A 25,631-nucleotide genomic window follows, 5' to 3' on the forward strand; every position below is an offset into this window, starting at 1 on the left:
TGCCGGGCGCGGGGCGCGCTGGGAGCGGCGGAGGGGCGGGGGTGGTGCCGGGAGCGGTGAACGGAGCGGGAAGCGGAGCACGGAGCAGGGCGGAGAGCGGATCGGTGAGTGCGGTCCAGGAGTGTCTGTTACCGGGGTGATTGTGGGACCGGGCGGGAGGGGCCGGCCCTGGGCTCACCGCGGGGCCTGGCTGGTGGCGGTGGCAGGACGGGCAGGGCGCCGAAGCGTCTACGGTGAGCTGGACCCTCAACCCCGACCCGGACCCTCCGCCCGCATTAACGGCGGTACCCGAGCCGGACTCGGAGCGGAGCTCCCTCAGCGCTGTATGCGCTCGGGACGCTCTTGTGTTCCCCCGGTACCATTGGGCGGCTCCTTCTGAGCGCCAGCCCAGGGCCAAGGGCGCGGGGCTGGGCGCGGTAGCTGCGGGGCCTTGGGACCGGCCTGAGCGGGGCCGCGCTGCCAGCGCCGCCGCCTTATGCAGCGGCCGCTCTCGGGGGATCCCGGCCGGGACGGGCTCCCCGAGCCCACCCGCCGCCTCCTTGCCTGATCTCCACCTCCCTTTCCCTCTCCGGGAATCACTCGGGGTTCGGCCCAGCAGCTCCGCGCAGGGCGTGATCCAGGTGCTCTCCCGCAGGCACGGCATGGCGACGGGCACCGGCGGGACGGCAGCGGGAGCCTCAGCCACGGCGGCGGCGACGGGAGAACCGGCACACGCGGTGTCGCTGCTACGGGGTCTGAGCGCGCTGCGGGCCGAGCGGAGCCTGCTGGACGTGACGGTGGTGGCCGGCGGGCGAGAGTTCGGGGCTCACCGCGCCGTTCTGGCCGCTGCCTCGGGATATTTCCGCGCCATGTTCGGCGGGGCCCTGCGCGAGTCGCGGGCCGAGCGTGTGCGGCTGCACGGCGTCGAGCCCGAGTGCCTGGGGCGGCTGCTCGACTTCGCCTACACCGGCCGCGTGGGGCGGCTGGGCCCCGACATCGCCGAGCGCCTGCTGCGCGCCGCCGACCTGCTGCAGTTCCCCGCCGTCAAGGAGGCCTGCGGTGCCTGGCTGGCGCGGCAGCTGGAGCCCGCCAACGCCCTGGACATGCAGGACTTCGCGGAGGCCTTCGCCTGCCCGGAGCTGGCGGCTGCCGCCCACCGCTTCGTGCTGCGGCACGTGAGCGAGCTGGGCGCCCAGCTGGAGCGGCTGCCGCTGCCGCGCCTCCTCTCCTACCTGCGGGACGATGGGCTCTGCATCCCCAAGGAGGAGGCTGCCTTTCAGCTGGCGCTGCGCTGGGTGCGCGCCGACCCCGCCACTCGTGCCCCGCTGCTGCCACAGCTCCTGGCCCACGTCCGCCTGCCCTTTGTGCGCCGCTTCTACCTGCTGGCCCACGTGGAGAGCGAGCCGCTGGTGGCCCGCTGCCCTCCCTGCCTGCGCCTCCTGCGTGAGGCCCGCGACTTCCAGGCTGCCCGCCTCGACCGCCACGACCGGGGGCCCTGTGCCCGCATGCGCCCACGGCCCTCCACTGGCCTCGCCGAGATCCTGGTCCTCGTTGGTGGCTGCGACCGTGACTGCGATGAGCTTGTCACCGTCGACTGCTACAACCCACGCACTGGCCACTGGCGCTACCTGGCCGAGTTCCCCGAGCACCTGGGAGGGGGCTACAGTGTCGCTGCGCTGGGCAACGACATCTATGTCACTGGTAAGGCATCCAGGGAATGAGGGGAAGCAGCAGGGTGGAGGGTTCTGTTGGAAATACGTAGGTTGTAGCAGCTACACTTGGCTTTTCCTGGGTGGTGGAGAGTTTGGGACTTGGCTTGGGTGCCTACAGCCTGCCAGCAGGCATGGAGACTCCTGGAGTCGGTGCTGGATTTAGCAGCTGGTCTCAGTCCAGGAGCTATTTTGTCATGACTAATGCTGTTGAGCATGCTGGCAGAAGTCACAGATCTTGTAGTTAGAACTTTTTAACCGTCACTGAGGACAGGGGTGATGTAAGAAGGTTTTGAGTTTCTCTCTTTGAAGAAGGTGTTCAGGTTCAGAGCCCCCTGAATCACATGCTTGAGGCAGAGGCATGTCAGAAAGCCCTAGGTTCCTTCGCCAGCCCCTGTGAGTCACAGTAGCTTCCCCTGCACAAATCCTGCCTCCTTGCTGGGGCTACAATTACTTCTGTCAAGGTGACACCAATATGTAAATTTGGCTGTTAAGCTGCATGCAGATGCCTCCTTTGAACTACATCTCTGTGACAGCTGTAACAAACTGAGGCCCAGGACACCCAGTGCTGTGGAACAGCGTGCCCTCAGTGTGCAGGACACACTGGCAGAGCTTTGAAGAGCAAGTCTTAATGCAGGTGAACAGAAAACTGTGTGTTCTCTAGTCACAAGCAGAAAACAAGGACCTGCTTTAAAGACAGAGTTGTAAAAATGATAACCTACCACATGGATGCAGCATGTTTTTACAGAAACCCCTTACATCCTGTGGGAGCTTCCTGGAGTGATCCCAGGCAGGTCAGTCCTGCTGGGAGCTGTGTGCAGGCTGCTGCTGGGGATTTTGGGTTGGTCTGGACTGTGTCAGTATGACAAAGGCAAGGCTGGGAGGTTCCCAAGCTGCCAGCAGCACCACTGCCTTGGCAGCTTAGCTGGGCAGTGACAGAGCAAGGGCTGTAAAATAGGAGAGAAGTGAGTGTTAGAGGACAGAGGTAATGAAACATGGAAGACTCATTTTGAGTCACAGCTGGATGTGGACTAGGAACGACATGGGAGAAATCCTCCCCAACTTGCTGGGCCTGAAATAGTGCAAAACTTCCTTTAAAATCCTTGTGGCACACGTGCCAAGCCAAACCCTCTGCTTATCCCCCTTCTGTTTGTGGAGCCAGGCTCCTGACACGTGTCATGCTGTGCCACAGGGGGCTCGGACGGCTCCAGGCTGTACGACTGTGTCTGGAGGTACAATTCCAGCGTGAACGAGTGGACAGAGGTGTCGCCCATGCTGAAAGCCAGGGAATACCACAGCTCCACGGTCCTGGACGGGCTGCTCTACGTGGTTGCCTCTGACAGCACGGAGCGCTATGACCACACGCTGGACAGCTGGGAGGCCCTGCAGCCCATGCTGTATCCCATGGACAACTGCTCCACCACCTCATGCCGAGGGAAACTCTTCGCCATCGGCTCCCTGGCTGGCAAAGAGTCCATGGTCATGCAGTGCTATGACCCTGACAGTGATCTCTGGTCCCTTGTCAACTGTGGCCACCTGCCCCCCTGGTCCTTTGCCCCGAAGACTGTCACGCTCAACGGTCTCATGTACTTCATACGGTGAGTAGTGTGAGCAATCACTTCCCTCCCTCCCCATGTCCCCATGAGGAGAGCCCACAGCTTCCCTGGGAAGGTGGATTTTGCAGGTGGTGGAGGGAGGGCACTGGGTTTGGACAGCACAGCAGTGCTTCCCCTGATGGCGCAGGGAGGGCTGTAACACCTCTTTCCTTGTGTTGGTGCATCTCAAAGAGCTGCCAATAAACTTGTGTGAAAATATCTGAGTGTAACCCAGGGCTGGGGAACAGACACGTGTAAATCCATCTGAAGTCAGCAGGGCTGCTTGGAAATTGGCTTCTCGGTTTCTTCAGCTCCTGGTTCAGCCCCCCTCGTTGCTATAAATAAGCACATAAGCTCCAAGAAAACGTTAAACTCTAGTGCAGGAGAGGACGTCTTCCGTCTCAGCAGAGATAAGAGGGCTGAAGATGAAGTGATTGGTCACTATTTTTAAGCACCTTTCCAAACTGGGACTTAATTACCCATCTGAAGCTGTCCTGGTGGCGCAAATACTTCAGTTATCCGCTTAATTAAAAATAAACGGGAAGGCATGCTAGGGCTGGAGCATTTCATCTCCCTGTGTTGACTCTGAGCAAACAGAGACTTCTGTGATGGCCCCCAGGCACTTCTCTTTTTTTAATCTCCTCTTGGCTTTGCATAAAGTAGCAGCTTTGGCCCAAGATTTTTTATTTGATCCTTTTGGGTCCAGCCAAATGTCTTGCTGGCGGCTGTTCTGGTCAGCTGGTTTCAGTCTGTCCTGCCAGGGTGTTGCAGCTGCTCAGCTCCTTGTCACAACCTGATTCTATAGAATTTCTGTTTTCTTGCCCATTTTAAAATACTGACGATTGACACTTCAGGATTTTCAGATCGCTTTGCATCCGCAAGAGTCAGTGAGGAAATGATCAGGGTTAGGTTGTGTTCTCTCATTTCATGTGCTGTGTGTGCGTGGGCTGCTGCTCTGTGTGGAGCTGTGGGATAATCTTTGGAGGACAGAGGAGTGGGTTGCAAGTAAAAGTAGCAAATAGGTTTAATAGCTCAGGCTAAAGGCTCTGGGTGATGATCCCTCGTGCTGGGACTAGTTTTTTACCTGTAAATAAAGCACAGGAGTGAGGTTCAGGTGCTCTCTGCATTTGCCCCAGGGCTGACCCAGAGTGGGGAGAGGAGCCCCTGGTCTGGCTTCTGGCCCCGCCTGGAGCTGCCTTGCAGCATCTTGATCCCATCTGTACCAGGACTGTCTTGGAAGGACTGACAGCTCCTCTCCAGCTGCCCTGACCTTGTCCTCCACGCATTCTTGTGTCAGCAGCGCATGTCTCTGAGTCACAAACGTCCCTCACCTGTCACTGTCGCCCTCCTGTCTGCCAAGCAGGGTGGGTAAGAGGAGCCCTGGGGGATTATGTTGCCTCCCCAGCTCTTCTCTCCCCCTGCCCTAAATCTAAATTTGGCTTTGATGAAGAACCCAAGCAGCGTTTCTAGAATGCAGAAGAGTAATTTTGTGTTCTCTTCCCCAGAGATGACTCGGCTGAAGTGGATGTTTACAATCCATCAAAGAATGAATGGGATAAAATCCCTGCCATGCTTCAGGTAGGACATTTTGCCAGACATTTAAGACATTTCCAGGATGTCTTAAATGTTATAAATTAGTTTCATTTACCTTTGGAAAACCAAGAGCTTTTTAGAATTAGAACCCCTTGCGTGTGGAGCTGGTTTAAGTGTGTTGGAGTCACTGGGAAGAGAGTCCTGGATGTGATGGCATGTTTGGGTGTGCAGCCCAGCATGCGAGATCTGTGTGCAGCAGTGGTTCAGAGCCCAACCTGCAGCTGGCAGGCATGAAGCTCCCTCTAAGAAACAGCTCCCAGATCCCACAAACACCCCCTGGTCACAGTGTCTATTTATTGTTACATTGCAGGTTCACGTTGGGGGGAGTGTTGCTGCGCTCGGTGGGAAGCTCTATGTATCAGGAGGCTACGACAACACCTTTGAACTCTCGGATGTCCTGGAAGCCTACGACCCCGAGACACGAACGTGGAGTGTCGTGGGCCAGCTCCCTGAGCCCATCTTCTGGCACGGCAGCGTCAGCATATTCCGGCAGTTCATGCCAGAAACCACACAGGAGGACGACAGCATCACACTGGACAACACCATCAGCTTGAGCAGGCAGAACCAAAACCTTCACAACCAGAACCTCAATGAGCTGCCTTAGCGCAGGAAGCGGCTTGACAGAATCCCTCATCCGGAACCTGGGCTGCTTTGGGAGAAGGCTGAGGCAAACCAGTGCTTGGAAACAAAACCATGCTGTTCACAGAGGGAGCAAGAACTCTGGCTGTTGGATGTGATGCTGTGGGCCTGCAGGCAGCGAGGCCTCCACTGCTTCCCTCAGCCCTTCAGGGTGGGAGATGGCGCCACGCTGCCCGCAGGGACTCGAGAGCTGATCCTGGGGAAGGCGCTGGTGACCCACACCACAGCACCGCTGCTTACAGACACCTTTCACTGGGAGCTCCTTCACCCTGTAACGCTTCATTTGCCACCAAGCTCCTTCCTTCAGTTTCTGTCTTGGGAGGGGTCTGTCTGGTAGGGCAGTGGTCTGGACACCCCCCCTATATTCTGTGCCTCGGAGGGAGATAGGCTTCCTGTGCACGTGTTGGATTGAAAGGTAGTTATTTTAGGGTTTTTTTTCTTCTTTTTTATTTGGGGTTTGCAGTTTTATTTTGGCCTGTGTAAGATTTGCCTTTATACTTGCCCAAGTGCCCTGGCCAGTGGGCTCTGGTTATCTACCTTTGCTGAAGAGCAGCTGTGTGCAGTTTACTTGTGGAATGTTTCTGGAAGAAAGCAAACGGCTGAACCTGCAGCATGGCTCCCTGAGAGCAAGTGCTGCACCTTCTGGAGAACCCTGAAGTGTGTCAGAAGCTAAGGTGTGGCTGGATGCATTTGCTTTTTTGGTCTTTAAATTTTACCTAATAGAGGAGAAATTTGCATTTAAACTGAATTCAGAGATGGAAACCCCGTGTACTCGATCTCTCTCCTCCAGGCTTACCCCTGGATCAAGGAGCATCCGAGCCCCATTTCCACAGCTTTACAGAAACGTGTTTTGCCTCAATGCTGTCTGATGCTGCTGCCCTCCTCAGCCACGGGGAGCCTGGGCTGTTCTCCAGCCAGGAACTCTGACAGTGCCTTGAGAGCGCCGCGTGCCAGCAGGGAACACACAGGGCCCGGCTGCCCCGTGGTGTCACACCCCTGGATGGAGTAGGGGGCACAGGGGCCCGCAGTTTGGGGCAGCTGCTGCTTTTTTTGGGAGCAATGGCCAATTCCCGACGGCGCCACGGCTCCAGGCATTTCTGCTGAGCTATAAATAACGCGGCCGTGCTCGCTGCTGGACCCCCAGTCCCACCCGCTGAGCAGCTACAGATCTGTATTTATTTTTTGTAGAATTCATTGTGTTGAATCCTCAAGTCCAGTTGAACTCCATCCTTTGAAACAAAGGCATTTTACATTTGCAGATAATGTATTTTTATTCTCGTAGTTTGTTTTTAAATTTACTTGCAGCAGTCAAGTTAAATAAAACTTGTTACACAATTCTGTTCTCTTGAGGGGAAGGGAGCTGGAATGAGATTTTACTGGGAGTTTCTCATTCCAGATATGCTTAAATTGGAGCCTCTCTGCCTCCTTGGTGAGTAGAGGGAGAAAGGGGAGAGAGCACAGCTGCAGTTCTGGGGTGTGGGGGTACACACAGAGATCTCTCCCCACCCTGGCACCACTCAGGCCATGGTTCTCACTCTCCCAGCAACCCTGGATTGGGTTATTTGAGACAGAGTACATCCCCACACCTGAGCACAGGAACACAGGCACTTTGTGCTGCTGGAGTGTGTTCTGTTCTGAGCAGACATGGGTCATGCCCTACCTTTAATGGGGTAAGGAAAGAGCAACTGACAAAGGCTTAACAAAACAAAGGAAAAATAAGGCACCAGTTAAACAGAGGAGTTAAGTAATGGGCAGAGCCTCTCTGTGGGGGAAGGTGAGCTTTAATCACAGGCAGGGTGAGAGGGCTGAAGGAAAGGGGAGGGCAGCACCAGCTCCTCAGGCATCAGAAAGTGAGTCACAGTATGACACAGGGAGGTCAGTCCCATCCCACTGCACATCACGCATGGATGCTGACTGGAGCGGCTGTTCTGAGACATTTCTTCATTTGACAATCACAACGTCATGGTGACTTTCTTTCCTTGCAGCCTGGGATGGGAGATTGGCAGAAAAGATGGGGAGGAGACTAAAAGAACAAGTGTGGCAGAAAGTGGCTCAGCTCAATGCTTTACTGTGTTTCAGTGGAAGGGGATGGGTGGCCACACTACGTCTCACAGTCTTCAGGAATCGTAGTTATAATCAGTGATTGCTCAATCACGTCCGCAGGGGAGAAGTTCTCATTTGAGCAGAGTTTCTGTGCAGGGACCTCCTCAGGCAGTGGCCCACGGGCCAGTGACTCCACGATCACCTCAGCTGAGCCCACCTCCAGCTCTGGTGGTGGCTGCAGCACCACCATCACATCCTTCTCATCCTCGATGATCAGGTTCCGCAGCTTCCGCTGTCGAGGGTTATAGTTCTCCACTCGGTCGTGGATCTCCATGTGCCGCCTCAAGTGAGCCTGCAAAGGAAGGGGAATGTGGAGAGACCCAGTGAAGGCTGGCTCCCCAGGGCAGCATGGAGGCCCTGGAGCTGGGGAAGGCCTCACCTGCCGTGTGAATTTGTAGCCACACTCAATGCACTCAAACTTCCTCACTCCCTTGTGCCGGCGAACATGGACACGCAGCTGTTCTACCGCTGGGAAGGGAAACGAGAGCCTGTTGGCAGCAGCTCCATGTCACAGCAGCTCACAGCAATGCCAACCCACCCACGGGAAGGAGGCAGCTCCTGCAGAGCCCCCACATCACCTTTGAACGTCTTCCCGCAGATGTGGCAGAAGTGGGGCCGCCCCTCCTGGTGCCGGCTGGCGACGTGCCTCAGCAGCGGCCCCTTCTCCGTGAAACGCTGCTCACAAAACTCGCAGCTGAACGGCCGCTCCCCCGTGTGCGTCCGGTTGTGCTTGTCCAGACTCGCTGCCATTAAGAGGGGGAGACAGGGAGAGTGGCTGGTCGGAAGCACAGCCCATGCACACCCGTCCAAGGGGCTGTCAGGCTGGGCCAGGCTGGCCAGGAAGGCAGGAGCAGCACAAACAGCCTGCTCCAGCTAAGGAGTCATGAGCAACACCAGCTCATTCCCCTTCTGTGCCATGAGAGCAGAGCAGGTGACAGGAATGTGCTTTTCTTGATATCAGCCTCACAAGAGCATAGCTTTGCTCCTGGGGAAGCTGCTTTCTGGGGTTCCTGGATGCTGGAGCCTTAGCCCAGCCACAGCCAGGGGTACCTTGTGTCCGGAAGGTCTTGCCGCAGAGATGGCACTGGAAGGGCTTCTCGCCGGTGTGCGTGCGCAGGTGCATGTTGAGGTTGGCTTTCTGTGTGAAGGCATGGTGGCAGAACTCACACACGTAGGGCCTCTCATTCCTGTGGGCAGAGAAACGTCACTGTCACCTCTGCCTCTGCCAGCTTCAGCCCTTTGGGTCTCAGCCCAGCACCTCTGTGAAGAGGGTGACTTTCAGCCAACCCCCAGGCCTGTGGGGCAGAGACTGCAGCCAGGAGAGCTAAGGTGACACAAGAGAGGACGCGGGTCACATTGTACCTGTGCTTGGCCTTGATGTGCATCTGGAGGCCGTTGCGGCTCGAGGCCCTGTGCCCGCACTCCTCACACACAAACAGCTTCTCTCCACGGTGCTTGAAGGCCTCGTGCAGGCGCAGCTCTGTCCGGGACAGAAAGCACTTGGAGCAGGTTGAGCACTGCAAGGCCACAGGAGAGGAGGGTGTTAGGGTTGGGGTACACCCACCCCAGACCCACTCACACCCAACCTTTCTCCAGCTGCTCCAGCAGGGACCTCCCTGTGGAACCAAGGCAGCACCACCAGCTCACAGACACCCAATAAGATGGGACAGCCCAACAAAGATGAAGTGCTGGTCAGTGCTTGGGTCTGTGGGCTGCTCCTGTACCCAACAGAGCCCATTTCCAGTAGCTCTGTGCCCCACCCCTCACCGACAGAGCCAGACAATGTTGTGGTATTCCTTAGGCCAGGTCCACACTCAGGATCACAACCTCCCCAAAACCCCTGGTCCCTACCGCATGGGGCTTGGGTGCACCGTGCAGCTTTATCATGTGGCTCTGCAGGTCCTTCTTCTGCATGAACTGCTGTGAGCACGAGGAGCACTGCAAGACAGGAGAATGGGGTCAGCTGTCAGCTGCCCCCAAAGTGTGGTTTCAGAGCAAGGAGAGGACTGACAGGGGAGTAGAACACAGATTCCTGGTACAGCCATGGGAAGCCTTTGGCTGTGGTGCCTCCCTGGATCACATTTTGGTTCAGAGACAGGGAACAACCCTGAGTGGGCTGTCATGGACCAGAGAAGGGAACTGGTGCGCTCAGCTCTTGATGGGCTGGGCTGCCCTAGAAGGGAAAAGCCTGCCCTTGTTCTGTGCCAGTGTCCAGCAGCATCCATAGGGATGTTGGATTTGGGCCCTGCTGACCTTGTATGGCATCTCTCCAGTGTGTGACACCATGTGCAGCCGCAGCTCCATCCGCCGCTTGAACACCTCCGGGCAGGCCGAGCATGTGAATACCTGTGAGAGACAGGGTGGTGTTGGCTTCCACAGAACCCAGAGCCTGACCTGGAGCCCACAGCTCAGCCTCCTGCCCAGCACGTGGCACTGGCACCCAGCTACAACATTCACCCTGCACCCATGGAGGCCAAATCTTGTACAGTATAGAGTCCTGGTGTGCTGAAACACAAGTGAGTGCTGTGTTGTGTATCAGGTGTGAGTCCCAGCCACAGGGACTCTGGCTGTGGGGTCCCAGCCATGGAACACGTGCCACACGGTGCTGGCAGGGTTCTGTTTGGAACTGGGACTGGCAAAAGGCTCCAACTCCCCTGCTGCCACATGGCAGCCACACTCCAGCCCAGCAGGGCAGCTCCCGGGCGTACCTGTTCCGATCGGTTCATGCAGTTCCTGGCTTCGTGTTCCAGGAGATTCTCTTTTCTAAAGTAACATTTGCCACACTTGGAGCATTCAAATGGCTTCTCTCCAGTGTGTTTCCTTGGGGTATGCAAATACAGAATCCCATCACTGCCTGTCAACAGCATCTGCACAAACAGGCCCAGGAGGTCACGGGGAAGGGTGAGGTGGGTAATTCCCCCCACCCCAGCAGTGCTACTATTCACAGCTTCCCAAAAGCTGCTTTTATTACACTTTTTATTCCCTTCAACAGCACAGCTGTCAGTGCCCGCTGCACTCCACGGAACACCATTTCTGCAGGGCCAAGATTCTTCCCCAACACAAGCAAAGCAAAGCTTGAGCTCTCACTGCAGGGCCATGCCCTGCACTCGGTGATCCACCCTGGAGCTCCTCACAGAGCCCAACCATGTGCCCCCAGCAACCCCAGAAACTGCCCCCCAGCCCAGGGCACTCTCAAAGCCCAGGAGGATTTGCCATTGCCCACCTGCAGCTAGCACAGCTCCCAAGGAGCCCCTCACATGGCCTTCCTGAGCCCCAGCTCAGGACAGTCACTGCAGCTCTGGGATGCCTTTCATTGACATTTAACCCTCCCCCAGGCCACAGCACCCCCAGGGGCAGAGCAGACCCTCCTTTACCACCCCGGGGGATGCCGAGGTGTTGGGACAAACTGACAGAAAGGAGCCTGCCCTTTCCCCCCACCCCGGGAAGGGGCAGAGCCGTGGGGACGGCGCATCCCCCCGCGCGCAAGGGGAAGGAGAAGCCGGAGCGTTTACCTGTTGTGCACTTTAAGGTAATATTTGCTGAGGAAGGTTTTATGACATGTGGGGCACTCGACCGGCACCGCTGTACCTTTTCTGCTTCCCGGCGCCTTTCCCGGAGCGAGGGGGCTCTTTTTGCTCCGCAGCACCTTTTCCTCGGGAAGGGGCTCGGCGTCGCCGTCCCCCCGCCCGCCGCCACCCACCGCCGCCTCCTCCGGGGCTGAGGGGGAGCCCTGCGAGGGAACAGCGGCGTCACCGCGCCGCCCCCGCCGGGCCCCGGCCCCGCCGTCCCCCTCCCGCCCCCCTCACGCACCGCCTGCCCGCCGGGCTGCGGGGCCGCCGCGGGCTCCGGGCGGGCGGTGGCGGCGGCGGCGCGGCGGGGCCGCGGGCGGAAGGCGCGGCACAGCGCCACGGCGTCGGGCACGCCGAGCTGCTCGGCGGCCGCCAGCAGGCGGGCGCGGTTGTGCGCCGTGAGCGCCAGGCGCCCCGTGTAGAAGAAGTCGAGCAGCAGCTGGAAGGTGTCGGCGAGGCCGTCGGGCAGCGCCACAGGCCCGCCAGGACCGCGCGCGCGGAAGAAGCGGGAGCAGCTGGCGAGCACCGGCCAGTGCGCGCGGAACTCGCGGCCGCCCACGCCGAGCGTCGCGTCGCAGAACTGCCCGGCTGCGCGCTGCCGGTTCAGCTCCCGCAGCACCCGCACGCTGTGCGCCGCCGCCGCCGCCATGGCCGCGCACCGGAGCCCGCCGGCATCCGCTACCGCCGGACGTGGCGTCAGCGAGCGCCGGCAGTGACGCCGCGAGGACCGGGGCGGGCCGGGGCCGAGGGTCGCTCCCCGCGGCGGGGTACGCGCGGTGCGGGTCGAGCCCCGCGGCTCAGGCGGCGGCCAGGCGGCGCGTGTACTCCTGGATGACCATCTGGAAGTGTTCGGCCGTGTTTTGGTGCGGCCGCAGCAGGATGACGAAGGCCCGCGGCACGAAGTACCCGCCCAGCAGTGCTGCGAGCGTGCCCAGCGTGCTGAGCACCCGCGCCACCGTCTCGGCCTGGCCGCGCAGCGCGCCCTGCGAGCAGAGCACGGCGGCCGAGCAGCCCAGGTGTAGCAGCAGGCTCACGGTCAGGCTCTTGGCCTCGTTGTAGGCGGCGGGCAGGTCCGTGCCCGCGTAGCTGAGCACGAAGCAGGCGGCGCTGAGCAGCACCGTGTAGGCGATGGCGGCGTCGGCCGCGGCGCTCCGGGCGCACTCCAGCACCACCCACTCGTCCCGCACGCCGTACTCCCGGCTCGGCACCGAGGGGCTGGCGGCCTCGGTGGCCACGCACAGCACCACTTGTGCCGCCGTGCTGGCGGCCACGAACAGCACCGGCCCCTGGCGCCGCATCCAGGCCTCGTAGAGCGCAGGGCAGCGCGCGTTCAGCTTGAAGATGCAGAGGATCTGGAAGGAGCGGGTCGCCACGCACGAGAGGAATACAGTGAAGCTGATGGCGAAGAGCGGCACCCTCAGCAGGCACGCTGCCTGCGAGGGCTCCCCGAAGTAGCAGAAGAGGCTGCTGCAGGTGCAGGCCAGGGAGCCCAGCATGAGGAAACAGGTCTTCCCGCCCGCGGACTTGACTACAGGTGTGGAGGCATTGAGGGCGAACAGGACAGCCAGCGCCGCTATGAGCAGCATGAGAAAAACAGCCAGGGCCAGCAGCGCGCAGGAGAGGGGCTCGGACCAGGACAGGAACTCGATGGTGCGGTTGAAGCAGACCTTGCTCCCTGCTGGGGCCCACTGATCCAAGCCACAGGCCTGGCAGTCAAAGGGGTCTGTGGAGGACATGGACCCCTCACACACCTCGGACCCGGTAAGAGCTCTGCCATGGTGCAGGCCCGGCCCACAGCTCCCTGGGCTCTGCTCACCCATCACGCCTGCTCCTTCTTGTGGGTGCTCCCAGGCCTGGGGTAGCAGAGGGGGCTCTTTTCCCCAAAGACCCCCCACCTAAAATTGGCCCCATGGACTCTCCCAAAATCCATAGCCTGGGCTGAAACAGGGGCTCAGCTGTGTGAGGCTCAGGGCCATGGGGGCTGTGGGTGGGAAGGGGACCGTGCATCAAGCAGTAACCTGGGAAGGATCTGCAGCAGTTGCTGCTGAATGGGACAGTACCATATAGGGGGGCTTTCTGCTCCCACTGTCCCCAGAGCTGCCCCTGCCCCTGCCCACGGGTCAAGGGCATTGAGGCACTAGCTGCCAGGAAGGCATTTGTTGTTGTGGCTGGCAATTCTGAGGCAGGAGACATTTCCATATGCCAGGTGCTGGCGATCACGTAGTGCGGAAGCCCCATTTGCCATCTGGGGCACAAAGGCAACCACTAGGTTGAATTTCCCTGGCAGAGGATGCGGTGCAGGGAACAGCTACCGGGCCGGACATCCCCTTTCCCTGGCCACAGGCAAAGGGGCTCTGTTTGCCCAGGTGGGCTCACCTGTAGGCAGTACTCCCCGGAAAGGACAGGGCATGGGCTTTGCATACTCACTGGTAAGCAAACAGGAGCCAGACCCATGCCTTCAGGTCAGCTCAGAGGTTTTACTGACCACAGGAGGTGAGAGGCTGGGAATGGTGAGACAAGAGCAGGAGGCAGGATGTGGGCAGGGAAGGAAGAGGCAGGAGCAGACCCTGCGGTGTACTGACCCGATGTGTTCAGGAAGGTTCCTGGTGGACAGGCCACACAGCTGAAGCAGCATTTGTGGCGGCTCTGCTGCAGCCTCATCTCTCCTGGCTTACAGGCCTCGGAGCACACCGAGCTGGGAGCCTGCCAGGAGCACAGATAGGGTCAGGCTGACAAGCAGCAGCACTCTGGCACTCCCCCACACTGCCTCAGCCCTCAGTTTTGCCCTGCTATGAGGAAACACCCCTGAACTGGTGGCACTGGGATGCAGTCAGCTCAAAAGTGAGCAATAAATAAGACCTGGGTGCAGAACAGTACCTGGCCATCTTCTGTGTGCCACAGGATTTTGCCTGGGTTGATGCTCAGCCTATCAGGGTTCACACGGAATGTTCCTATCACATCAAAAGCCCACTTTGGGCCCAGCCACTTCCACATGACAATGTCATAGCCTTTATGAATGTCCCCTTGAGCATCAAAAGAGATTCGGCTCTTGTACAGGGTGAAGTTTACTTGCCTAATCTTTTGTAGGAGCTGTAAAACAGAAGAGTAAGAGAGGAGCCCTTCCAATGGCACGACTCCTGCCATTGGAGGGAGATGTGCTGGAGGACTCTTCCTCTGTCCTGCAGCTGCTTTCAAGCCCCCCAACATCTGCAGGAAATCCCATCCAGTGAAGGGGTGGTACTAGAGGAACAAGTAACCTAGGATGGAGTCTAAGTTTAGATCTTGGCTGCTCTGTCTTTGAGGGGCAGCTGAAGCCCGCAAGGGTCTTCAGCTGGGATGTGAGCCTTTGGGAAAGACAGGAAACCTTTGGGCACAATGGAAAAATCCTTCCCTGTGGGAAAGGATCCTCATGGATCTTCTTCCACAAGGTTGCTCTTACCTGCCAGGGATAGATAGTGCCTTTGCTGCAGGTCCCCGAGGCACAGCCCAGCAGGTCATGGAGGCCATGGGCCACAGCATACACAGCTGAGTACACACTGAAGGAGCCTTGAGCATCGTACATGTCAGAGACGGTGGCGAGCGCGCGGCAGCCGGTGCAGCACTGCGTGCAGTCCAGCCGTGTGCTCCCCACAGATTCCCTGCCTGCCTCTGCACTGCTGCCACACTCAGCCACAGTGCCTTCCTCCCACATCTTCCAAGCTTCAAAGCGCTCCAGCATTGTGGGCTCTGGCTTCTCTACTGCCATCCCAAACACCGAACCGATGGTCTGGATGCCAGGTACCTGCCAGATAGCTTGAGCCAGCGACCAGTCTTCAGAGGCCACCCACACCATGCCCGTGATGTTCTTCTGGACCACCACCTCAAAGAACGGCAGAACGCTTCCTTTGGTGGAGAACACAACAGTGACATTGACCTTGACATCTGTGAGGATTCGGACCAGGTTGTGAAGCTCTGGGTTGCTGGCATCCGAGTTGGCGGGGATGGTGCCTCGGTAGGCCACGCATACATTGCTTGCAATCAGCAGCTCCTGCAGGGCATCCAGACCGGCCCTGCCATAGGTGTCGTCACTGCCCAGCAGCACCACCCAGGTCCAGCCAAAGCGCTGCAGCAGCAAGAAGATGGCCTTCACCTGCTGCTTGTCACTGGGGATGGTGCGCAGGAAAGAGGGGTACAGCCGCTTCAGGCTCAGCAACTCCGTGGAGGCTTCGTAGCTGATCTACAACGAGAACCAGGGGAAAGGGGGATGCACTGGCCCAGGCAGCTGCACCCCTGAAGGGTAATGGCATGGGCAGCCTGTCCTAGGAAGACTTGGAGCTGGGCAGGCAGTGGACCCAATGCCAAGTGTGCTGAAGCAGGAGAAAGCTGTGATGGATAGCAAGCCAGCCCACTGACTCCCTGGGAAAGATCCTTTGACAGCATACACAGAAGGGCTGCATTTCCAGCTCTACCAGGCTCCTCAGGTCTGAGCCCACCCTCCCTGAAACCATCACTCCTTAGGGTCCCTGGTTTTTATCAGCCATAGAAGCTGCACTTACCTCTGGTACAAGAAAGAGACTGAGAACAGCGGCTGTGGTGAGGGCCAGCCGCGTGCTGTCAGGGCCAATGACAGCCACAGCCTGGGGCTCATAGTGTTGGAAACTGGGGAGCACCTGGACATCCTGCCTGCCTTTGCGAGCAAGGGCGCACAGCGTGGCGTGGAGGTTGGTAGACTCAGAGCAGGTGTCGTAGATTTCGTAGCCCAGGGTGACATTAGGGAGCAGCGTGGTGGAGTTGTTGATCTCCTCCACAGCGAAGCGCAGGGCCTGGGCTAGGCAGTAGCCGTGGCTCTTGAAGGCGGCGCTATGGAATCGAGAGTGGTTGTTAGGGAGGACAGAGCGCGTTGGGGGCACGGGCAGCGCGGGCACTCACTCGTCGCAGCCGCGCACGAGCAGGCTGGTGTCGTCCCGGCGCGCCGCGGTGTGCAGCGGGAACAGCCCGGCCAGGCGGTGATCGCCGCGGAGGGTGAACGAGGAGGCGGCGGCGGCAGCCGCGCAGAGGCACAGGCGGAGCAGCGCGGGCGGCGGCATGGTGGGGTGGTCCCGCACTGCGCGGGCGGCTCTTAACGGGGCGGTGGCGGCGGGCGGGGCCTCACACCGGGCGAGGCGGGGCCGGCCGAGGGGCGGCCCCGGGAGGCGGAGGAGGCTCGGCGGTCATGCCCGCGCGGCGCAGCCGCCCCCGCCGGGCTTCGGCCCGTGCCCTGGCCCGCGCGAGCCGGGCGGAGGCGTCCTGGCGGGAGTTCGCCACCTCCTTCACTCGCATCGGGATGGTGCCGCAGGCTGAGCCGGGGCTGGTGGCCGTGGAGGCGGCGGAGGGCACGGCCGTACTGCTGCTGGAGCCGCGGCAGGTGAGCAGCGCCCACAGCGCGCCGGGCGCGCCGCGCCCCGCACCGCCTGACCGCCCGCTCTGTCCTGCAGGCTCTGACCTTCACCGGCAAGTGCCGCCTCCGCTGCCTCTATGGGGCCGTCCGCCTGCTGGGCTTCGCCGTGGCCTCTCACCACCCGGGACTGCCGGTCTTCTCGCCGGCCACGCACTGCGCGCTCAGCCTGGAGGCGCTGCCCGGCGCTCGCCCGCCCGCCGCCGCCCTCCGCCAGCTGCGCGCCGCCGCCCGCGCCGCCATGCGCTCGCACCGTGTCCGCCGCCGTGAGTGCGGGACGGGAGCGGGGCGCGGGCGGGCGCCATTTCACGGGCGGTGCGGGGAGCGGCCATTTTGTGCGCGGGGCGCTGCGCGGCGGGTGGGTGCCATTTCGCGGGCGGGCGCGGGGCTGAGGGTGATGATGGCGGCACTCGGCTCTTTCAGCGGCGCGCGTGAAGCTGATGGCACGGTTCTCTCCCGACTGCGCCGTGGTGCTGCTGGAGCACCTGGACACGCCGGTGACGCGGTTCCTGCTGAGCCACCCGCCGCTGTCGCGGTTTTTCGAGCCCCAGGTGAGGCGGCGTGGTCGGTGCGTGCTGCGCCCTGTGCCGTCCCCGCACCGCCCGTGCAGAGCCGGCGGCGGCCGCCCCTGTCAACGCCAGGCCGTGGCCTCACGCAGCCCGTGCTGAGTGCTCACCCTCTCGCCTAGAAAAAGGAGGAGTCAAACTTCACTCCAGAGCACGCGGTCCTGGCGTCCGTGGGCATCGTGAAGTGCAGCCCCGACTGCGGGCTGCAGGTGTCGGAGAGCATGTGCCTGGCGCTGGAGGAGCTGATCCAGGCTTGCTGTGGTGAGTGCAGGCATTTGGCCATGTTGTGGCTTTGGTAGCCTGAAAAAAAAGAAAATTCATGAGGCTTTTCATGAGTTAAAGTTGAGAGAGTGCCCTGACCAAAGTATGTATGCTGAAGTAATGAAGTTAGGGAGGAGTATTCAACTGACCACTTGTATCTGTGAAGAGCAGGGAGGAGGGATTGAATCAGCACATGCTGATTGAGGGTCGAATTTTTCTTTATGAAGAATGAGTATCTAGAACTTAGGTATTGCCTAGGGTGGGTCAGTGATGCCAGCATCAGTGCGGTTCACACTCTGCTTTTCTTTCTAGCGGAAGATGAAGGTGTCCCTGTGGTGCTTGTGTGTGGCCCAAAAAACACAGGGAAATCAACATTCAACAGATATCTAATTAACTTGTTACTGAACCGGTGAGTCTTCCATGTTCTGCAAGCCTTTAAGTGCTACATGAGGTTTAGGAGAAGGAAAAAAATAAAAACAAATGTTTGACAGGTCTCTCAGAAGAGCCATCAGAACTTATAGGTGCATATGTTTTAAACACAAACAATAATTCAGAAAAACAAATACTCTTGTCTTGAGTGATTTCAGGAAATTGCCTCCTGAACATTTCTATTGAAATACTGTTAAATTGCTGCCTTGGGAATGTATGAGCACATTGGGCACCAAGCAGTTTAGGTTCAGTAGGAGAGTTATAATGCTTAGAAATGCACCGTGAGTGTGGTTGAGGGAAGGAGAGATTCACAAATTTTAGCTTTGCAACCTGGAACAAAATCTCATTGTTCTTCTGATGTGTTCAGGTTGTGTAGTTCTTTTGAGGGATGGTAACACCCAGTCTCTCTCCCTGCAGCCTCCCTGTGGTGGAGTACATGGAGTGTGACATTGGCCAGACAGAATTCACTCCGCCCGGCTGCGTGTCCCTGAGCAGCGTCACAGAGCCTGTTCTGGGTATGTGTTCTGCTCCTTCTGTGGTTACAGAGATCTGTTCCGTTTCTGAAATGAGCAGGATGTTCTGGGCAGAGGCTCTGCTTCAGGGGAAGCTGCTGCTACAGCTGTCGGAGTTTCCTGGGGAGAATAAACCAAGGGCTGCTTAAGTTTTCTTGTAGGGACATTTAAGCTCCCTGAGTAACATGGAGGTGTTCTTCTGCTTTAAAGAAGCACAATGTTGTAGAGGTGGTAGTACATGCTAAGGTGTATCAAAGGGGACGTTCTGCCTTTCAGATGCGAAAGGTCTCCTTGGAAAAATCTGTATCCATAGATAAAACTTGAGAAATCCAAAGTGGATCTTTGATGAGTGGAAAAAACAGAATCCAAGAAACTGCTGGAGTTTGTAGTCTTGCAGATTTAGATTACTGTCTAAAAGGATGTTGTCAGGCTGGTTTACTGTTTAACCAGTTTGTCATACACTGTTCTTTAAAGATTTGCAAATGTGTAAGCAGTGATTTCAAACAAAAAACCACACCCAGTACTAACCCGAAACAAACAAAACTCCCAGCCTGCAAGTGACAGACCAGTTTCCCCTACTTGCAGGCTGTGCAAGGACAACTGGCATGTGGGAGGATCATGGGTTATTTCAGGAGAGAAGGTGTGTGGGTGCTCAGGGACAGGAACGTTTTGGGTTGACCTGGGGAAGGCACTGGATGTTCGGTGCTCTCTTTGCCAGGTCCTCCCTTCACTCACCAGCAGATGCCCAGTAAGATGGTGTATTATGGCCAGACCAGCTGTGAGCAGGACACAGAGAGGTACCTTGAAGTTGTGAAATACGTGTTCAGCTACTACAAGAAGGAAGTGCCTCTAATCATCAACACCATGGGCTGGGTGAAAGGTAAATGGGGTCAATCTGCTCTGGAGAGGTGTGGGAGGGAGGTCGCGGTGGCACAGCAGCACCACGTGGAACAACAATTCACAGCATGTCCACCCTGAGCTGACACTGCTGTGCCGCCTGTCACAGTAGTAGCAGCAGTTGTGTGTTTGCTGTGCTCCTGAAGGTGAAGGGCTGCTGCTCCTCATTGATATCATCCGGCTGTTGTCACCCAGCCACATTGTTCAGATGGACATGTGTGACTGGAAGGTCATGCCCCCGCTGACGTCCGAGCACATCCACTTCAGCGCCGGGCTGCACACCAAGGGCAAGCAGCAATCCAAGTGCAAGCAGCTGGGAGTAGGCAGCACGGAGAGCTGGAAGTGCCCTGAAGGGGAGGACGTGTCAGCTCCACAGCACAAGCTGCTCTATGTCCACCCAGAGTTCCCTCGGGCAGGGGTGGCAGGTGAAGTGTAAGTAGGATGTTGAGTGCTCTGTGAGGTCTGAACAGAAGAACCATATGTTGTCCTTGACATGGGGCTGTTCTTTCAGGCGAGTGCACAGCAGCATCCTGCGTGACATGTCCATCCTGGGATACCTGGGGCATCTGCAGAGCCCAGACATTGGGGCAGTGCTCCCTCTGCACAGCCTGGTGCCATATCAGGTAAAGGAGCTGTTTGCCATGGGGAATGTGCACAGAGCCCAACTCAAAGTGATGGGCAATTCTGTTCCTACTGCATATGTTTCTCAGAAGAGGGACAAATGCTCTAATCTGCAGAGTGACTGTATTCAGGGTGTCTGGAAGCCAGGCTTCTGTCAAGTTGCTGGTGTGGCACGTGTGTGCTGTGTGTCCTGCATGTGCAGGTGTTGGTGCAGAAGCTGCTCTGTGTGCCCTGCCATAGTGCCTGTGTGTAGGTGTGGTGTGGGAGTGTGCAGGGTCTTATCTCTGAACTCCAACTCAATCCATGTGGAGCTGATGAGCACTTTTCTCTCTTCCCTTTCCCCGTCAGGTACCTTTCAATGCTGTTGCACTCAGGGTTATTCACACAGATGTTGCTCCCAGCAACATCATGTACGCGGTGAACGCCAGCTGGGTTGGGCTCTGCTGCATTCCCGAGGAAGTCCGGTGCCAGAGCGAAGGGCCAGTCCTGCTGACACAGACACCAATCTGTGACTGCCTGGGCTTTGGTGAGCACACCTGGAGCTCTGCTCTCACCTGCTGTGTTTAGGCAGACGTATTGCATAGTGATGGAGTTACCTACTCTGGGGAAGTGGGATGAATGGGGTGTATTCTCTGCTGTTAGAGCAGTCCTTGGACTTTGGTTAACAGGTGGGAAGAGCTGTGGGGAATGTCCTTGAACGGTGCCACTCGGAGCTTCTCTCAGAACTCCACAGTGACTCACTTTCCAGTTCACGTTCTCAAAAGCATGTTCCATGTAGCTTTTGCAAAATTCCAATAGTTGTCTCAGTTTCCTTGTGACTTAATTTAATGTTCCAGTTTGGACTTTGGTGTTCAATCATGTGTAGGGATGTGATAGTGAGTAGGGATACCTAGTGACTGAGCTTTGCATGTGGGTTTTTTTTGTTTGTTTGTTTTTTTTTTTTAGGAATTGTCCGAGGAGTTGATATGGAGAAGAAGCTTTACCACATCCTGACACCAGTGCCTCCAGCGAATCTGAGACTAGTGAATTGCCTGCTCCTTGGGAACATCGCCATCCCTAACTGTGTGCTTGTGGGCCAGGTAGGAGCTCACAGGAGGGGTGGGATTTGGCTGAGCTGCAGCTGGCTGGCAGGTTTTCCATTTTCTTATTCCTGCGGCTGATGCGTGCTGGGAGATGCCTGGGCATCAGCAGATGGTTATCTCTCTGTGAAATTGTCCTTAAGCACAGAAACCTTGGGAGAGCAGAGTGTTATGCTCATGTTTCAGATGCCAAAGTGGGGTTTGGTGATTGCTGAGTCCTTCCCACTCAGCTCTATCAGCCTGGGGAGGGATGTGTCTCCCCCTCTGCTGAAGGTGCAAGTTCTTAAAGTTGTTTCTGGTTTAATTTTTCCATTTTGCAGCAAGGAATTGAGGGAGAGATTCCCTACGTCACATCCGATTACAACTACAGTATCATGGGCTCAGGGAAACTGAGGAAGAAGAAGCAGCATTTGAAGAGAAGATTTGAGTGTGATTATCCTTGAATCCTCAGGGTGCTCAGCCAGGGTTTGTTCATGTGGGACCTTGGATGGTTGCAGGAACCCTGGGTGCTGCAGAGGCCCTGGGCAGGTACATGCTACAGCGGGGCCAGTTTTGATAATGTTTTGTATGTTCAGTTTGTATTTTTGGTGTTTTGTAATAAATATCTATGGTAAACACTGGGTTGGTTTGGATCTTTTCCTAGGCTGAGGCTCACACAGCCAGGAGCAGCTGCCAGTGATCCACAGTGCCCTGAGGAGAACTTCACTGTCCCCTGGGTTTGGGGAAGGGCCCATGCTGGGGTTCTGGCACTGTGGCTCACCCATGGCTCTGGGTGTCCTGCTGGTCAAGGAGAGGGGAGGGAAGGAGCACCACAGGGAATCCCTGTCCCCTGAGTGACAAATATGGAGCTGCTCAGTGCTGCACTGTCACAGCCCACCCTGTGTACACTGGCACTGCTGCCCTGTGCTGTCCCAGCTGCATGTCTGGTGCTGCAGGGAGAGCTCAGTGTCCTGAGCACAGGCTACGAGCAACTTGGGCTGGCTTTGATGTGTCCCCAGCTCTAAGGGACTGTGCTATGGATAGAGGCTGTAGTGGGATGGGATTGGGGTGGAAATTGTCACCCAAGTGCTACATGGAGTACTGGGTTACGTGGCCTTACCTGGCCCCACCTGCTCTGCCCCACTGGGACATGGGAGGATGTTTATTTATTTTTCTTCCCAGCCCTTTGTCAATTAGCAATTTGCTGCCAAGGGAAGCTGGGGGTGCTGGGAGTCACACAGGGCTGAGTGAGTGCCTCAGGTCAAGTTGAGGACATTTTTGGAAAAAACTATTCTTTATGGGTAATACCAGCGTGCTGGGCTCTTCCCAGATCTGTGACTGCAAAAGTAACATGGCTTCTAACAGCAGCTCCTGCAAAATGAGGCATGGCTCTGCCTCAGCCCAGCCTGGGGAATAGCCCAGCCCTGGAGCGTGCAGCCCCCTGAGCCCAGTGCCTATTCAAATCCCCTGGGCCAGGTCTGTGGAGGAAGGAGGGAAGCAGAGGAAGGAGGAGTGTGGTGCACTTGGGGCCAGAACTTTTTGGCTGGTGGCTGCTGTGGGTGTGAGTAATCTGCAAAACTGCTTTTAACTGGTTTGGGAAGAGATTTCCTAGAACTTCAGGAGTGAGCAGCTGTAAACAAACAAACAAACTGGGATGAGAGGTGAGGAGGGGACAGAGCTGGAGAAGAGCTGCAAGGGCCTGGGCAGTGTTGCAGCCTTGTAAAGAGTTAAACTTAATCCAAGCCTAATTATCCCCATATGGCTGGGTCTGGCAGCAAAGGGAGAAGTTGGTCAGCGCTGTGGCCTGAACAGTGGCTAAAATAAATAAAGGGGCCATGGTGCAGCCGGGGGAACATCCCAGGCAGGGTGAGATGGGAGTTTAAGCCACGAGGGAGTGGGTGGAAAAAGCTTCAGGAAAGGTGAGATAGGCAAAGGATGTGGGAGAAATGCCCAGCACTAAAAGCACTGTGGCCAAGCATCCCCCTTGGTGTTGTCACCAGCGCCCAGCATCCACCTCAGCCTGCTGAGGGCAATGGATCCCAGGATGGCTCTGTCCCTTGGAGCCAGGGGACAAGTGAGTAACCCGTGTGCTGAGCTGCAAGTTTGGTTTGGGGCATTTCATGGGGGGAGGTGGTACAAGATGCCGGTGCCTGCTGGGGCCCAGAGATGGATGCTGCATCCTCGGGAAAGGGGAACCTCACTGGCTTCTGGTGCTCCCTGAGGGGAAGAGGGAGAACAGGGAGGCTGGGGGTTTTGGAGCATAAACCTTGGTGAAGCATTCCACCTACAAGAGCACTGTTCCATGATGAATGGGAAATCTGTGACAGCACTTAAAATATTAAGGATGCACTAAATCAAGCAGGAATAATTTTGCAATACGTTGGCATCTGTTACCTTTGCAGCAGCAATTTATGATGGAATTTCTGGCAAAAGGTGCCTGGAAGCAACAAAACTCTGAGAAGCACCTGGTGTCTCTGGGAGGAGATGCTGTGATGAATTTAGAGGCTGGGATGGTCTTGGCCTTGCAGTTTTGCATGGGGCAGGATGAAGGTGCCATCTTTTGTTGTCTTTGTGGGGTTTAAACCCATTCTGGTGCTTTCTTGGATTAGCAGGAGGAAAATCCCCCTGAATATCGGTTTTCCCTATGCAGGCTGGGGGCCCCCGTGTGCCCACGGCTGCAGGGATACAACCGGAGCTCGGGGCGGCGCATTCCTGCCCCCTCAAAAGCCAGCCGGACGGCAGAGCCGCCAAACAGCCCCCTTCTTAATGCTGATTCTTTCCATCACAAGCACGTCTTGTCTCCGTGGCCGAATGTCTTCCATAGACGGTGGAAAGTGAAATTTGTGCAATGTCTGTAGGAGGCTGAAGAAAGGCCCTTTGTGCGCCCCCCGCGCGGGCGCTGGGCAGCCTCCAGCAGCACCCTCGGCCGCCCCGCGGCTCCCGCCGGCGGCGTCAATGCACCGCTTGTCCAGAGACCGGGACCCACTCTTAAAGCCAGAGCTGGTCTCCCTCCGTTAGTCCCACCGGTGGCCCCGTCGGGGCGGGCACGGCTGCGGGGGGACCCCGGCCGCAAGCCCAGGATGTTTCTGTACTGGAGGAAGCGGGGTGCCTACGAGCTGGAGGCTTTGCCGCCCGGCCTGGCGGGGCTGGAGTACGGGGCAGTGGAGCGCTTCTCCTGGAGCTCCAGCCTGGATATCAGCGAGGAGCTCGGGGGTAGGTGGCTGGGGGGCTCTGGGCAACCGGCAGGCTGTGGCTGAGCGCGGCCGCCCAAAGCCTCCAGCCCTGGTAACGAGGGTGAGGGGTTGGGAGAAGCTGCTGGTGCCGCCGGGATGCCGTGGGAATGCTGCAGGTGCAGCTGGGGAGCGCTCAGCAAACCGGCCCGTGCCGCTCCCCCCGGCCCAGGCGGGCCTTTGAAGCAGCCGGCTGCCGCTGCCGTGCGCTCTGCAGCAAGGACGATCCGGTTTCAAAACTCGTTTGCCGTCACCGGGAGCGCCGGCTGTGATAGCATAGCCGGCAGCAGGAGACGGAGGAGGTGACCGGGCGGGGAGGAGAGGAGCTGATGGGGACAGGATCTCTCCTGCAGCCCTCGAAGTGTCTGGTGGGGACCCGGACACGCTCCTGCCTCTGCCCCAAAGCGGGGCTCCCTGCTAGGAGCTCCCAGCCCGCGTGTGCCAGGCCCTGGTGCATGAGTGACCCGCGGGCAGAGTCGGCTTTTGGGAGCGGCCACGCGGCTCTGGCCGTGCTGCGGGGCTGATCCCTGGCACCGCCGGCCGCTTCGGCCAGCCTCTAGTTTTTGGTGAGTTTGGGAAACTTTCCCTTGGGTGCATGAAAGAATTTCTTATTTGTTTCCGTTATTATTCCCGATAGGTCAAGTGAAACGGCAGCGGCGGGGGGCAGGGGCCGGCCCAGCTAGGCGGGCGCTGCGGGGCGGCCGCGGGGACAGAGGCCTCATTGTGCTCCTGCCGCGGGGGCAGCGCCCGGCCCCGGCTCCTAACCCGGCTCCCAGCCCGGCTCCCAGCCCTACTCCCGGAGGGCGATGAGCTGAGCCCTGCCCTCTGCTCCTGCATCCAGCAGCGTCCATGGTGCCACAGCAACCTCGGGATCGCCTCCCAAATGGGAGCTTGAGCAACCAGCACCATTCCGAGTTGCTTCCCCCTCTTCAGGCAGAAGCAGCATTTTTTTCAGTGCTGCCTCAAAAAGCAGACTGTTTTATCCCGCAGACTGTTTCTAACCCCGGCCTTGGCCGCAGTCTCTCTTGGGTCGGCGTGGATGCTGTTTTTGTTGGCAGGAAGGATGCGGGAGATGGAAGCGGTGCGGCGGGGAAGTCCCTGTGCCGCTAGGCTGGTGTAATAGCCGTGCCATTGTGGCAGAGCCGTGCCATCTGGCCTCTCCACATCCTCGGCAGCAGCTTCCCAACGGTGCATCCCTGCCTGCAGCGGGACTGTCCAGCCAGAGGGTGTCTGTACTGCTCGTTTGCCGCTGCGAGCAGCCCGGAGTCTGTTATTTTTAAACGATTAGGTTCGACACATAACAAAAGCCTTCAAAATAGGATTTGTCCCTAAGGCCGATTTAACTGTCAAAGCTTAAAGTGGCTCCTAAGCTCCGTTGGGGGCTGACAGCGGCAGATTTAGTGCTGCTGCAGCCCCACGCTGTGCCAGCCCAAGGGGAGCTGGGGCAGGTCCGTGTC

General features: G+C 58.0%; 4 protein-coding genes across 5 annotated transcripts; 2 read left to right on the plus strand and 2 right to left on the minus strand.

Moving 5' to 3' along the window:
• Positions 1-36: 36 nt before the first annotated feature.
• KLHL21 (kelch like family member 21) lies at positions 37-6,850 on the plus strand. Its single transcript, XM_066564164.1, has 5 exons — positions 37-104; positions 635-1,680; positions 2,881-3,286; positions 4,789-4,861; positions 5,187-6,850. Exons 2-5 carry the CDS (start codon positions 642-644, stop codon positions 5,478-5,480), a joined length of 1,812 nt encoding a protein of 603 aa, XP_066420261.1. The 5' UTR covers positions 37-104; positions 635-641; the 3' UTR covers positions 5,481-6,850.
• ZBTB48 (zinc finger and BTB domain containing 48) lies at positions 6,761-11,836 on the minus strand. Its single transcript, XM_066564229.1, is given in 10 exon segments — positions 6,761-7,910; positions 7,998-8,086; positions 8,197-8,361; positions 8,669-8,805; positions 8,981-9,135; positions 9,470-9,556; positions 9,872-9,964; positions 10,327-10,438; positions 11,131-11,324; positions 11,327-11,836. Coding segments are annotated over 10 exon segments (1,836 nt in total). The 3' UTR covers positions 6,761-7,616.
• Positions 11,837-11,984: 148 nt separating this feature from the next.
• TAS1R1 (taste 1 receptor member 1) lies at positions 11,985-16,253 on the minus strand. The gene is made up of 6 exons (XM_066564013.1): positions 16,096-16,253; positions 15,723-16,026; positions 14,627-15,403; positions 14,065-14,277; positions 13,770-13,890; positions 11,985-12,910 (listed from the first exon to the last, which is right to left on the minus strand). Exons 1-6 carry the CDS (start codon positions 16,251-16,253, stop codon positions 11,985-11,987), a joined length of 2,499 nt encoding a protein of 832 aa, XP_066420110.1.
• NOL9 (nucleolar protein 9) lies at positions 12,216-21,580 on the plus strand. Of its 2 annotated transcripts, none has more exons than XM_066564015.1 (12): positions 12,216-12,948; positions 16,641-16,866; positions 17,024-17,151; positions 17,289-17,427; positions 17,740-17,836; positions 18,274-18,371; positions 19,087-19,248; positions 19,412-19,697; positions 19,777-19,888; positions 20,235-20,412; positions 20,832-20,965; positions 21,286-21,580. In XM_066564015.1, the coding sequence occupies exons 1-12, from the start codon at positions 12,922-12,924 to the stop codon at positions 21,406-21,408; spliced, it is 1,710 nt and encodes a 569-aa protein (XP_066420112.1). In that variant the 5' UTR covers positions 12,216-12,921; the 3' UTR covers positions 21,409-21,580. The 2 variants fall into 2 exon arrangements, with proteins under 2 accessions (XP_066420112.1, XP_066420111.1); XM_066564014.1 differs by lacking the exon at positions 12,216-12,948 and adding an exon at positions 16,379-16,570.
• Positions 21,581-25,631: the final 4,051 nt, after the last annotated feature.

This window comes from Molothrus aeneus, chromosome 21, assembly GCF_037042795.1.
Source record: "Molothrus aeneus isolate 106 chromosome 21, BPBGC_Maene_1.0, whole genome shotgun sequence".
Lineage (NCBI taxonomy): Eukaryota > Metazoa > Chordata > Aves > Passeriformes > Icteridae > Molothrus > Molothrus aeneus.